General features: G+C 44.9%; 1 protein-coding gene across 1 annotated transcript in view; it reads right to left on the bottom strand.

Moving 5' to 3' along the window:
- PITPNM3 (PITPNM family member 3) overlaps window positions 1–15,156 on the bottom strand; it is a 108,986-nt gene that overhangs the window by 64,985 nt on the left and 28,845 nt on the right. The window contains exon 3 of the mRNA XM_030923976.1: window positions 11,758–11,865. Coding sequence (XP_030779836.1) covers window positions 11,758–11,865 — 108 coding nt within the window. The remainder of the gene's footprint in view (window positions 1–11,757; window positions 11,866–15,156) is intronic.

Here is a 15,156-nt window from a genome sequence, read left to right as displayed (position 1 = left end):
ATCTGCCTAAACAATTCAATGGAAGAGAGATAGTCTTTTCAATAAATGGTGCTGGGAAAACTAGTTAATCACACTCAAAAAAACTCCTACCTCACACCATACACAAAAATTAATCCAAAGTGAATCAAAGACCTAAATATAAGAGTTAAAACTATAAGGCCGGGCGCGGTGGCTCAAGCCTGTAATCCCAGCACTTTGGGAGGCCGAGACGGGCGGATCACGAGGTCAGGAGATCGAGACCATCCTGGCTAACACGGTGAAACCCCATCTCTACTAAAAATACAAAAACTAGCCGGGCGAGGTGGCGGGCGCCTGTGGTCCCAGCTACTCGGGAGGCTGAGGCAGGAGAATGGCGTAAACCCGGGAGGCGGAGCTTGCAGTGAGCTGAGATCTGGCCACTGCACTCCAGTCCGGGCGACAGAGCGAGACTCCGCCTCAAAAAAAAAAAAAAAAAAAAAAAAAAAAAAAGAGTTAAAACTATAAAACTTTACAAAGAAAACATGGGGGTAAATCTTCATGACCTTGGATTGGGCAATGGTTTCTTAGATATGGCACCAAAAGCCCAGACAAAAAAAAAAATAGATAAACTGAACTTCATCAAAATTTTAAGATTTTATACTCCAAAAGACATTATCAAAAAAAAAAAGTATAAAGATAACCCACAAAATGGGAGAAAGCATATCTGAAAAGGGTCTGGTGTCCAGAATTCATTAAAGAACTCTTACAACTCAACAATAAAAAGACAAATAACCCAAATTTTAAAGTGGCAAAAGATGTCGGTAGACATTTTCCCAAAGGAGATAAACAAACAATGAATAAGCACATGAAAAGATACTCAACATCATTAGTCATTAGAGAAATGAAGATCAAAACCACAATGAGACATCACTTCACACCTACTAGGATGGCCATATCCAAAAAGGCAGCCAGTATCAAGTGTTGGCAAGGATGCAGAGAAATTGGAACCTTTTTACATTACTGGTGGAAATGTAAAGTGGGGCAGCTACTTTGGAAACGAATTTGGCAGTTCTTCAAAAAGTTAAACAGAATTACCATATGATATGGCAATTCCACTCCTATGTATATCAGCAAGATAATCGAAAACATATCCACACAAAAACTTGCATATGAATACTTATAGCAGCATTATTCATAATAGCCAAAAAGTAGAAACAACTCACATGTCCATCAGCTGGGATAAATGAGACATGGCATATCCATACAATGGAGTAATACTCAGCCATAAAATGAAGCACTGACTCATGATGCTACAACATGGATGAATCTCAAAAACATTACGCTAAGGGAAAGTAGTCACCCACAAAATGCTACATATTGTTTGATTCCATTTATATGAAATACCAAGGGCTGGGGGAAGGGGAATGGGGAGTGACTGCTAATGGGTATGGGGCTTCTTTTTTCAGAAATGAAAATGTTCTTGGGCCGGGCACAGTGTCTCATGCCTGTAATCCCAGCACTTTGGGAGACTGAGATGGGCAGATCACTTGAGGTCAGGAGTTCAAGAACAGCCTGGCCAACATAGTGAAACCCCGTCTCTACTAAAAAAATACAAAAATTAGCCAGACCTGATGGCGGGCATCTGTAATCCCAGCTACTTGGGAGTCTGAGGACGGAGAATCACTTGAACCCAGCTGGCAGAGGTTGCAGTGAGCCAAGGTCGTGCCACTGCACTCCAGCCTGAGCAACAGAGCAAGATTCCATCTCAAAAAAACAAAAAGAAAGAAAAGAAAAAATATTATTGAGCTAGATAAAGGTGATGGTTGCATCCCTTCATGAATATACTAAAACCACTGAATTGTACATTTTACAAAAAGGTGGGTTATATGGTATGGGATTTATATCTCAATTTTTAAAAAAGAATTTGGCAAGATCTGCTTCACTTGAATAGTGTTAATGGCAGCTGTGTGCCTCCTTAGATCATTCGAATCAAGATGTCTCCTGCTCTGTGTTATAATCTCACCTATGATCTTTGGCTGACTAATCCAGTCTTAAGTGTGCAGTTATTCCCACCCATCTTTAACCTACCAGAAAACTCCGAAATGTTCTAAAACAAGCAGAAGGAGACTTTTAAAGATGTAGCATCAGCCCATGCTTCCATGAATTAAGATCAGATCGCTAATCAAAAGAATCAATCAGAGCACATGAAAATGAAAAGATGATTTTTTAAAATAAACAAACAAACCCCAGGCCTGGCACAGTGACATACGCCTCTAATCCTAACACTTTGAGAGGCTGAGGCGGGAGGATCGCTTGAGCAAGACCAACCAGGACAACACAGCGAGAGCCTATCTCTACAAAAAATTAGGCAGGTGTGGTAGTGCAAGCCTGTGGTCCCAACTACTCGCAAGGCTGAGGCAGGAGAATGAGACCCAATCTCTAAAAACGAAACACAATACAGAAGAGCTGACCTGGGCCGGGCGCGGTGGCTCAAGCCTGTAATCCCAGCACTTTGGGAGGCCGAGGCGGGCGGATCACAAGGTCAGGAGATCGAGACCATCCTGGCTAACACGGTGAAACCCTGTCTCTACTAAAAAATACAAAAAACTAGCCGGGCAAGGTGGTGGGCGCCTGTAGTCCTAGCTACTCAGGAGGCTGAGGCAGGAGAATGGCGTGAACCCGGGAGGCGGAGCTTGCAGTGAGCTGAGATCTGGCCAGTGCACTCCAGCCTGGGCGACAGAGCGAGACTCCGTCTCAAAAAAAAAAAAAAAAAAAAAAAAGAAGAGCTGACCTGGAGAATGGAGACTGATGAAGAGAAAATGGTTGAGTTGCTGGTTAGAGCCAAGGCCTATTCTCAGAATGCACCAAGGACCAAGAAATATGAATAAGAAGAACAAGGGGACATGTGGTTAGAAAAGTCTCTGGAAGGATAAAACAGAGAAAGAAATACTTAAAGAAACAATGAAAAGAAGGCTTCACAGTAGGGAAAGGGTACAACCAGGTGCGACATGACCAACAAACACCCCCACAACAAACACCTACTCAGAAACATGGCTTGAAATTTCAGAATACAAGGAATAAAGACTTAAAAACCTAAAGGCTGGGCATGGTGGTGAATGCCGGTGATCCCAGCACTTTGGGAGGCTGAGGTGGGCTGATCACTTGAGGCCAGGAGTTCGAGACCAGCCTGGGCAACATGATGAAACCCTGTCTCTATTAAAAAAGCAAGAAAGAAAAAAATTTTTAAAACTTAAATCTTCAGGAAGAGTAAAAACCGTATTACTCACAAAGGAAATGAGAATCAAATTTATCTCAGACTTCTCAGCAACATCACTAAATTCAAGAAGGCCATGGAGGAATAGCTGCAGAGATAGTTGGGAACGTGATTATGGAGGCAGATAAGCTTGCATTCAAACGAGCAAGCAAAATAAAGACATGTTTAGCAATGCAAGGACCTAGAAAACTGCTATCCACAGTTCCTACCTGAAAGAATTACTAGCAGAGACATGCTGGTGAAAAAAGAAAGTAAATCCAAGAGGAAGTCAGGGAATTGAGGAAGTAGCAGTGAGAGATATATGCTATAAAGGGCGAATTTTACTGAATATAAATCATAGCTCAAAATACTTAACCCAAAAAGAATGAGAAGGAGGAGGAGGTGGGGGAGGAGTTGTCACTGCCAAAGCCTCCATGATGAGAAAACAAAACCCTTCCCAAAAGTCAAACAGCAAAACTTATCATTAAGTTGAAATAAGAATTGGCAACATGAAACCAAACAGACAGGGGCCATGCGAGCTGGGGAGTTACAAAGAGAAGGAAGAAGAAAGGTACCAACATCCTTCCCTGTTCAGGGATAGGATAGATAGAGCTATTGACTTAATCCAAACTCTGGGAGAAAATGCCAGTTTTAATTTTTAATTTTTTTTTTTTTTTTTTCGAGACGGGCTCATTCTATCACCCAGGCTGTGTTGCAGTAGAGCAAGCATGGCTCACTGCAGCCTCAACCTCCTGGGTTCAAGCGACCCTCTCACCTCAGCCTCCAGAAGAGCTGGGAACACAGGCACATGCCACCACCCCCAGCTAATTGTTTAATTTTTTTGTAGAGGCGGGGGTCACTTTCTTACCCAGGCTGGTCCCAAACTCCTGGGCTCAAGCGATCCTCCCACCTCGGCCTCCCAAAGTATTGGGATTACAGGCATGAGCCACTGCGCCTGGCCAAAAATAGCAGTTTTCAAATGTGTGTTGAAACTGTACATTTCTAGAACTGCAGAAAAAGGAGATATATAAGAAATTTGATTGTGTCAATAAAAAATAAAAAACAGGAAAAAGGGAAGGAGAAAACTGTATTGATAATAGCTTAAATTTTATAGAGAATTTGTAACCCAACATATATGGTGTAGATAATGTATATATTTTTTAACTCATAAGGAACATTCACACACACACACAAGACCATGGTTTAGACAAGAAAGAATTTCAAAAAGATACCACTTTAGGGTTACATGGTCTGATCATAGTGGAATAAAATTGTTAATTAACAAGAAAAAAATCTATTTGTCAGGATTCTTGTACATGGCTCTCAACAGTTCTTTGTGTAAAGAGGAGAAACATGGAGGTTTTGAACTCTGTAGACATGATGGACAGTGAGAGGGCTACTTATCCTAACCCTGTGTAATGTGGCCAATATGGCTGGATGCAGCTTTTCTGGGGACTGAAGGTCATACAATTTTGGGGTCCCCTTTTAAGGAAAAGATTATCCCCCCCAAAAAGCTTACTTTTGTAAATTTTACCAAAAAAAGGTAATGGGTAAAAAAGCAAAAGAAAAAAAAAGTAACCTTGCTATGACCCTCTCTTGGAAGGGAACTGTGCGTGTGTCATTTTAAAAATAGGATTAAAAAGCTCTTATCTCGAGAATTAGAAAAGCACAAATCACATAAATCTGGAGGAAATAATTAATGAAATAAAAGCAATGTTAATTTACAAAACTAGAGAAAACGGTAGACAATAGAACTGATTAATAAAAGTAAGAGCTATTTCTTTGACAAGACCTTGGAAATAGGTAAGCCTTTGGCAAAACTTACTGAGAGAGAGAGAGAGAGAGAGAGAGAGAGAGAGAGAGAGAGAGAGAGAGAGAGAGATGGAGGGAAGGGGAAAAATACAAAGTACAAAGGAACAATGAGGGGAATGAGAAAGAAGTCATAACTTTCAGAAGTTAATTGCTTTAAACTTGATGAGGGGTATTTCTGGAATCCTAGGGCAAGGGTCATGCTTACTGGTGAAACACTGGAATGTTTCCATCACAGCACTTCAGTCAGGAAGTACTGAGTCCAACCAGAAAGCCTGCGACCACTTCTGTCACTCTACATTGACCTGGAGATCCCATGCAATGCCATTTAAGAGGAAAAATAAGAAAGGAGAGTAAATGCTGGCAAAAATATAACTGTTAAGATTTGTAAACAAGGCTGGGTGCAGTGGCTCACACCTGTCATCTTAGCATTTTGGGAGGCCGAGGCGGGCAGATCACTTGAGGTCAGGGGTTCGAGACCAGCCTGGCCAACATGGTGAAACCCCATCTCTACTAAAAACACAAAAAGTAGGCCGGGCGCGGTGGCTCAAGCCTGTAATCCCAGCACTTTGGGAGGCCGAGACGGGTGGATCACGAGGTCAGGAGATCGAGACCATCCTGGCTAACATGGTGAAACCCCGTCTCTACTAAAAATACAAAAAACTAGCCGGGCGAGGTGGCGGGCGCCTGTAGTCCCAGCTACTTCAGAGGCTGAGGCAGGAGAATGGCGTAAACCCAGGAGGCGGAGCTTGCAGTGAGCTGAGGTCCGGCCACTGCACTCCAGCCCGGGCGACAGAGCAAGACTCCGTCTCAAAAAAAAAAAAAAAAAACACACACACACACACAAAAAGTAGCCGGGCATGGTGGCGGGCGCCGGTAATCCCAGCTATTCGGGAGGCTGAGGTAAGAGAATCACTTGAACCCAGGAGGCAGAGGTTGCAGTGAGCCAAGATCACACCACTGCACTCCAGCCTGGGTGACAGAGCAAGACTCTGTCTCCAAAAAAAAAAAAAAAAAAAAGAAAGAAAAGATTTCTAAATGATGTGATGCTCTAACTAGGAAAAACCCAAGAGAATCAACTGACAAACTATTAAAACCAACAAGAAATGTCAGCGAAGTAGAAATATTTCAAATACATAGCAGACTAGTAATTTACATTCAGAATATATATATGAAGATCTCCTAAAATCCAATAAAAAGGATAAACAATCCAATAGCATATGGGCAAAAATGGTGTTTAAGAAATTCAGAGAAAAGAAAATAGGATCTGTCAACACATTTATGAAAAGATGTTCAATCTCACTGGAAACCGGGTAAAGACAAAGCAAGACAAGAAAACATTTTCACCCAGCAGTTAGATAAAATGTTGAAGTTTAATAATATCAAATCTGGTAACACATTGTGGGGAAATGGCTAACTTAATCCATGGTTGGTGTGCAAATATACATTTGCACCCTTTTTTGGAAAACCGTTTGACAGTACCTATTGCAATTTTGAATGCTTATACTTTAAACCCATAAAGCATTCTTACAATAATGAAACATGCCAATGCCTATCACTGCAGAATGGTTAAATAAATTATGGTACAACTATGGTAGAGAATACTATAGTATAGGTAAAGATAATAAAGTTAATCTATATATACTCATATGAAAAGCTCTCCAAGATCTTCTGTTAAATGTGAGGGAAGAGGTAAGTTGCAGCACTAATGTCTAATACCATCAACCTCTAGAGAGATACCCTCCACATTGAACAACTCTGCAAGGAGGTCTGTAATTGAAGGAATAACTAAAGGAGAGACTTTGGTTTTATTTGTTGCATTTGATTTTTTCCAGTAAGGTACATTTAAGAAATCAGATGGATATTTATCATGTTTATAGAAGCATTATTCATGGTAGCTAAAACGTGGAAGCAACCTAAATGTCCATCATCAGATGAACAGATAAACAAAATGTGGTATATCCATACGAGGGAAAGTTACTCAGCCCCAAAATGGAATAAAGTACTGATTCATGTTGCAACATGAATGAACCTTGACAGCATTATGCTAAGTGAAATAGGCCAGACACAAAAGGACAAATACTGAATGATCCCACATATGTAGGGTACCTAGAGAAGTCAAATTCATGGAGACAGAAAGTAGAATGGTGTTTACTTTCTGGCTCACACCTGTCATCTTAAGCATTTTGGGAGGCCGAGGCAGGCAGATCACTTGAGGTCAGGGGTTCGAGACCAGCCTGGCCAACATGGTGAAACCCCATCTCTACTAAAAACACAAAAAGTAGGCCGGGCGCGGTGGCTCAAGCCTGTAGTCCCAGCACTTTGGGGACTGGGGAAAGGAGAATGGGGAGTTGGTCTTTGACCGGCACAGAGTTTCAGTTGCAGAGGATGACCAAGTTCTGGAGATGGTCGGTGGTAATGGTTGAGGGGCAATGTGAATGGACTTAATGCCACTGACCTGTACACTTAAGAACTGCTAAAATGGGCCGGGCATGGAGGCTCACGCCTGTAATCCCAGCACTTTGGGAGGCCGAGGCAGGTGGATCACTTGAGGTCAGGAGTTCAAGACCAGCCTGGCCAACATAGCAAAACCCTGTCTCTACTAAAAATACCAAAATTATCTGGGCATGGTGGTGCACGCCTGTAATCCCAGCTACTCGGGAGGCTAAGGCAGGAGAATCACTTGAACCCGGGAGGCGGAGTTTGCAGTGAGTCGAGATTGTGCCATTGCACTCTAGCCTGGGCGACAAAGCGAGACTCCGTCTCAAAAAAAAAAAATTGTTAAAACGGTAAATTTTATGTTATGCATATTTTACCACAATAAGAAATGTTACACAAAAATAAGACAAACAATTGCAAAAATAATAATAGAGTAATAAATAATAATATTTGAACAATTGTAAACTAATAGTAATAACAACATGCTTCTGGGTGTTCAGCTCATGCTAAAGGATCCCTTTCCATTAAAAAAAAATATACATATACACATATACATATATACATATATACTGGGCCATATATTGCCAAAAAAGATAAATATATAACGAAGCTTAAAATAAAAAATGTATGATACACAGTGCCAGAAACAAAAAAAGGAATCCAGAGACGAAAGCAGAAGCTGAGATAGAGGAGATCCGTGAATCCCATGAGTCAGACGAATAAAGAAAGAGGCTCTGGGATCAGAGCCTAAAAACCGCACTGTGAACTCCACCAACCTGACCTCAGCCTGTGGATGGCAAGGAGCTGATGTGGCACCCACTTTATTGCAGAGACCCTTGAAGGGCCATTCCATCCTTACAGGAACTTAAAAAAAGAACCTTCTTTGCGGAAGCGGCAAAGAAACCATTCACAGACAGTGAGAGAGAAAATTCACACATAAGTAATTAAAACCGTAAGCCTGTGCCACTTCTGGGTGTAGGGTCTAAATTTACACCACCCATGTAGAATGGAAACTCTAAACTATAAATTTAGCCTATAAAATATTCAAGATTAGTGAAACACTCAGGCCCAGCAGGAAAGAAAACAGGGCTGGTCTTTATGAGGACATTTTCCCAACCTAGGGCACACAAGACTCCCCCTAAAAAGAAGAGAGAGGTACGTGTGACTAAGATGAGTTCACAATCACAAATGAGAAACAAGCGTACACACACACACACACACAGCAGAATTAGCACCCTTGAGAACTGGAGGGATGAGAGCAGTCTGAAAGTGCTGATGAAATATATGACTTAAATGGTGAGGGAGAGAAAAGGTGAAATACAAAACAGAATTCAGGCTTAAAAGGAAGAAAGTCGGCTCCCTTTGGAATTTGTGGAGCATAAGGAGTCTTTAGGACATAAGGGTAGAAGTCAGCAGGAAGTTACCAAAAATGTGAGGGTGGGGCCCAGAAGAAAGGTCCTGGCTGGAGATACAGCAGGGAGTTGCCATCGAGGTGGCTGGAGCGCCATGGAGGCAGTGTGACTGACCAGAGTGTCCAGCATGAGGGCGGGGGGTGCCTGGAATGAGCCCTGTGTCTAAGGGCAGGAAACTTGAAGAAGACAGGAGAATCCGCTCTGTCTATGCCACCAATTTCGATTGCATTCCTTTCCAGGAAGCGTTCACGGATCTTCCTTTCCCCAAGACACTTCCCAGAGCCTCTCAGAGCCTGGACCCAGCCTGTCTTACTGCATAGTAACCTCTGGCTCTGATCTGTCGCTTCCACTCTGCTGTAAGTTTCTAAGGAGTGACAAGACCATCCTGCTTGTCTCTGTTCCCCCTACACTGGGCACAGGGTCCAGCCCCTGTGATGGCTCCATAAACGACTATTGAAATGAATGTGTGTGTTCTGTCGTGTTGTGGGAATTCACGTTATGAATCCACATGAGAACGGGACTCGGAAGGAGCTGGAAATCCAGCTGGCTTCCTCTTCCTCTTACCCTCTTTCCTCTCTTCTTCCCGCTCCCCATTCTGTACTGGGAGGAAACAACACCATCCCTTGGACTCAGGCAAGCACTGCCCTTCATTCCATCGTGCCTGAGCACCAGGAAGCATTTGTGAGGGCTGCCACTTGTGCAAGACTGGCCATGCTTCTCCCCCTTCCATCATTATAAGAATGACCTGCTATCAAAAGCACTTTGCAAATATCATCTCATTTAATCATCGCAGCTTTTTTACTAGTCCTCCACTCTGCAGATGAAGAAACAAAAGCCCAGAGAGGTGATGTGACTTTTCCTGACCACAAAGTCATGGAGTGGCATGGCTAAGTTCAAACCCAGGCTTCTCTAACTCCAACACTGCAGCTTCTGCCTCTCTCCTGGACTTCCCGCTATGCTTCCTCATCCCCTGCCCTCCCATGCGCTCCCAACTCACTCTGCCTCTTGCTCACCCGAAAGCCCTTAGTTCACACTGGGTCTGAGTCATATACTCTTTAGCAGACAAGTGGGGGTGGGGGATGGGAAGGGGATGGCCAAATGGGTGGTACCAATCCAGATTTGTCTTTTCAAGGCTACAAGCACTGTTGTGGGGCAGGAACTAGAATCCATGACCCCTTCTAGGCCCCCTCTGGATTCTCGGGATGAAGGAAAGAGCAGCAAAGGACCCACTGGCAGATACATGGCTATGAAGACTGGTACGTTGTCTCTGGATTGACCTTGAGGGCCAGTCTCAGAGCCCCCCACCCCTTCTCATGGATGGGACAGTGGTACAGGGCACCTTTCCTTTCAGACTCATGGTTCCTTGAGCCTGACTTTGTTAGGGCCCAGAACTTTGCCAAGCCTTAATCCAGTCAGGTAGGTGAAGCCCTGGACTGGGAATCAGAAGACCAGGAATCTGAGCCTAAAGTTGCCACCAGTTTGGGGGACCTCGGACAAGAGGGACCTCGGACAAGACGTGGCTCCTCTGAGCCTGGGTTCTTTGTTGGTTAGATGGGATGACCACACCAAGCCTGCCCATTTCTCAGGATGGGTGCTTTGGCATGAGGAGAACTCTGAACCAAGGGGGCAGGGATGGGGATGAGAACAGGAACAGGGACAGGGCAAGATGGTCACCACCAAGACAGCTGCCACCAAGGCAGCTGTTCTTGTGAGCTGGGCCAGGACCATCTCACTGAACGCCTCCTAAGAGCATGGCCTTGCCCACTTGGCAACTCTGGGCCAGAGCACAACTGCGAATGACAGGAGCAAGAGAGGAAGGAGAAGAGAAGATGAGGAAGAAATAAAGTAGGAGGAGTGGTATGTGGGGTGGAGAAGGAGGGATGGAAGAAACCAACCTGGGGGTAACGGGTACAGAGGTTAGCACCCTGCATCCCGGATATGGTTCTAGCCCTGGCTCTGCTTCTCACTCCATTGTAACATTAATCAAATACAGCCCTCAGCTGAAGATCTCTGAGATTCAGTTTCCCATATATTAGCTCAGATTTTATAACCTCTTCAGCCACGCTGTCCATTTGCATTTTAAAGCCTTGCCCCATTGCTTCACTGTCAGGAGCCCTTCCTGGATCCCCTCTCCTGCCTCCTGAAAGTCATGCCTCTCCCTTCTGAGCTAACAGCCCTCAGCTTAAGCCTGATGCATATATCTTGACTTACACAGTGTCACACATCACAAGACAGAGGTCTCAGATGAATCACCTTTGGTTGCTCCTGCCAAGCACTTATACACAGTAGGTGCTCAACGAGCCTGTTAGTGATGAACAATAGCCAAGCAGATGGATAGATGGATGCCAAAAAGAATCAGCCTGCTTTGTAGGCTGATCAAACTCCTGGTCAAAACTCTTCTCCAAAGAAAGCCTCCTGGATTAATCCCCAGCCATATACTCCTTCTTCAACAGCTCAGCCAAAGGAAATCCTGATTCTCACTGCTGTCCTTCTCTTTCCCCTTAGACCACAGCTCCTGTCCTGCTCAAAGGCTTCTCCAACTGTCACCCTCCTTATTCAGCAGATTCCAATACCGAAGACCTGGCAGTCCAAGGAGCTTGGACCCAGGCACCTGCCATTTACCACCCGTGCCACTGGGGTGGTCATTCTATGGACAAAGGAAGATCTTTTGAAGTACCCTGGAGCTGTTCTGCCACAGAAAACCCCAAGGAAGTCCCCATGAGAGTTCCTGTAGGTGGCAGAATCTCAGGGATGCTATGAAGGAGGAACCAAGGCAGGTGGACTCTTCACAGAAGACCCAAGTCCCAGCCCCAGTTGCCAGCCCTACAGCCCACCCTGCAACACACCTATGTGCACATCCTGGTCACGAGAGAAGCAGAATCTCACCTTGATGCTCGTCCAGTTTCCCCATGGTCTCGATCTGCTCCACAAGGTCATTGGAGTTCCACTGGCTCATCCCAATGAGGATGGCATTCTTCCCTTCAGCCATCTCCTCTGTGGGAAGAAGCAGTGGTGAGCATGAGCAGGTGCAGCTAGGGATAGGTAGCCTTATCAGGAGCTTATGTCTGAGAGACATTTTCTCTTATGCTATTTCTTCCTTGAGTTGAGGTGTACCTCCACTAGGTACTGTAGCTAGACAGTTACAAGACTTTCAGAGATTTGTCATTGCAAGAAGGTACTGTTGTACCCTACTGGACCTCCACGTGCTATAGCAAAAGAAAGTAACAAAAAGCCTGGAACCCCATAGAAAGCACCATTCCTAGCACTGAGGGCAGTATATCTTGAAAGTCAGTGTGTTTGGGAAGAAAGAGTAAAACCTTGTCATTTGCAAGCAGTTTTTCCTTAAATTACTGACTTCTCTGACCCTCAATTTTCCCGTCAGTAAAATGGATCTGGCCACAGAGGTGTTGTGAGGATTAAATGAGATAATGGATGTAAAGGTCTTGCTGCAGAGCAGGTGCTCATAGACGACAGCCATCATGGTGATGTCATCACATGAGAAGTAACTCACCACCAGGAGTTGAGTGGATGAGGATTTGTGAGCTGCAGATGTAGCTCTGGAGTAACTGGAGGAGAAGAAACCTTCTGGTTCTAAGGAAGCTTTGGGCTGTATGGAACCTTTAGCCCCCATCTGAATTTTGTGACCCTCTTAAAGCCTCTGTTCTCTCGCACTCCTCCCCTCAACCCTGTCTCTATCCCTGTTCTTTCCTTGTCTGAGCATAGTGATTCCTCTGGGAGAAACCAGTGGGGCAAGATTCCATAACCACACTGAAAACAAGGCCCTGGGTCCCACACATCGGATACACACGTCTGGTACCGTCCCTTGTCCTACAAAGGGACATTTCTTCAAAGACAATCCCTTAGGCACGTGTGCTGTCCTCCCCACACTTTGCCCAAAAACAGATGTGCCTTTCTAGTGAAGAGCTTTGTGCCCTCCCTCACAGAACAGACATCAAAGGGTGTTGAGGACAATCTCCAACCTTATGATAATTAAGAATAAAGTGTTGAGATCCATTTCACTGCCAAAGAACTTTACCAACAGAAGAAATCAATATGGTGGATCTGAAGCTTTGGGAGCTGTCCAGAGTTCTGATTCACTCTAGCACTCAGTTGACCAGACCCGCAGTTCTTGTTAGGACATCTCCTCCTGTCTTATTTTATGTATCTATTTGATTGACTTAACAACAATTATCTAACCGTTACCACACACTGAGATTATTATAAGTGCTTTACAAACATTAACTCGATTCTCATAACAATACAAAAAAGGTAAAATTATTGTTATCCCCATTTTATAGACAAGGAAACTGAGGCACAGAGTAGCTGAGGAATTCTCGCCCAAGGTCACTGGCTAGAGTCAGGATTCAAAACCAGGTATACTGTTTCAAGAGTCCTGAAATCCTGCCATCCTGATAGCCTGCCCTGGACATCCTGTATTGGCTGCCCACACTCCAGCCAGGCACCACACACATTCGGACAATTTCCTGAGCCTGGCGTGTTCCGTCTGGGAACTGGTTTATTCCGTACTGGGCAGAGCCCTGACAAGGTTCCAGTGCAGATCCTGCTGCGTGTGAGCTTTGTGCTTTTCCACACCCTCCACCATTGTGTCTGTTTTCCTACCTTTTAAACAACAATAACGACTCTGGCTCTATAGCTCTGTCTAGCAAGCTGCTGTGAGGACAACACAATTTGAGGTGCTGTAAACAAATATAAGGTCATATTATTCTTCGGGAAGCAGAATTATGAAGAGGTTAAGAGCTCAATTCTGGTGTTAGACTGATTGCTTTCAATCCTGGACCCACCATCTGCTAGCAACACAACTACAGTTACCTCATCTAAAAAATGATATCATCGTAGTCCCTATGTCATCGGATTGTGGTGAGGATTAAGTGAGATGATGCAGGCAAGGTGTTTATAAGAGTGCCCCCCACACCGTAAAAGTACAGGCTGAGATGCTATTGCACGATGGTATCATCATCACCATCACCACCGCCAGCAGCAGGAGCATGGGTGTTATGCCCTACGCTCACTCTTGGTTCCACTCCTGCTGTTGTCGGCCCCTGTGACACGCTAGCCCAGCTCCAGAGTCAGGTAATCAGGATCAGCCTGATTACCACCTTGAGTTCTTTGTCTCCTGGTTCAGTTACTCAAGCATGGAGCTATCCGTTTTGAATAGATTCCTGAGCACCTACTGTGTGCAGGGTGAGACACGACCTCCCCCTGCTGGAATCCAGTTTTGTGAAAAACATGATAGAAATACCTCTGACATGAGCTGGGAGAGGCAGGTATGCAGCAGGTGCTCAGCATATCCTAGCTCCCATTTCTTCTACAGTGCCATAAGTCCTGTCCCAGTGGTGCATGCAAGGCTAGTGGAACCCTGTGGGGTCTCCCAGGGCTCTGGAGGTCTGAGCATGCCTACTCCTGCACGGCCCTGGCCTCTTTCCCCTTTTTTCCTAATCACCAGTATACCCCTGCTCCATCTTTGGCTCTTGGGCTTTTGTCTGTTTCTGATCAAATATGTTTTTCTCTCCCAGAGTCTCAGCATGCTTCTCTCACGCTTTACATCTGGCCCTGACTCACTCAGATCTGAGCTCTCTGGACCCCTTTCTATGGGTCTGTGTCTCTCTTGGTCCTTGTAGTTCTCTTGGCCTCTCCCAAGCTCTCCCGTGCTGCCTGCCACATCTGTATCTCTCTCTGGGTGGAACACGAATGCATAGCCTTGCTCTCGTCTCACCCCAGCACCTTTCTCTCTTTCCTTTCTCTGGGTCTCACTTTATTGGACTGGGTATGTTTCTTTCTTGATCTCTCTCATTCTCTATGGATTTCTCTTTTGTCTCCCCAGGTCCCTGTCCTCAGGATCTCTCCAGCCCCCTGCTCCCTAAGGGTCTTCTCCCTCCCCTCCCTGTTGTCTCTTGCTCTGTGTGTGTGCACGTGTGCATGTGCATGTGTGAGTGTGTGCATATGTGCATGTGTGTGCATGTGTGTACATGCATGTGTGAATATGTACATGCATGTGTGACTGTGTACATGCATGAGTGTGTGCATATATGCATGTGTGTGCATGTGTGTGTGGCCCTCTCTCCCTCCTGCTCCCTCTCACTCTCTGCTTTCTCGTACCTTCTCTGGCATTCTCACACTCCCTGACCCTCCGCCCATCCCATCCCTGTCTCTCTGCTGCTCTGTGTACCCTCCCAACTCCCCAACATGCTTTCTCTCCCACACTCAACCTTTACGTCTTCACTCTGGCAACAATGGGCTTGTCCCCTGAGAAGCAATAAGAACACA

Source organism: Rhinopithecus roxellana, chromosome 19, assembly GCF_007565055.1.
Source record: "Rhinopithecus roxellana isolate Shanxi Qingling chromosome 19, ASM756505v1, whole genome shotgun sequence".
NCBI classification, from domain to species: domain Eukaryota; kingdom Metazoa; phylum Chordata; class Mammalia; order Primates; family Cercopithecidae; genus Rhinopithecus; species Rhinopithecus roxellana.
The sequence above is the reverse complement of the archived record's forward strand: the minus strand, read 5'-3'. Positions and strand labels throughout refer to the sequence as shown.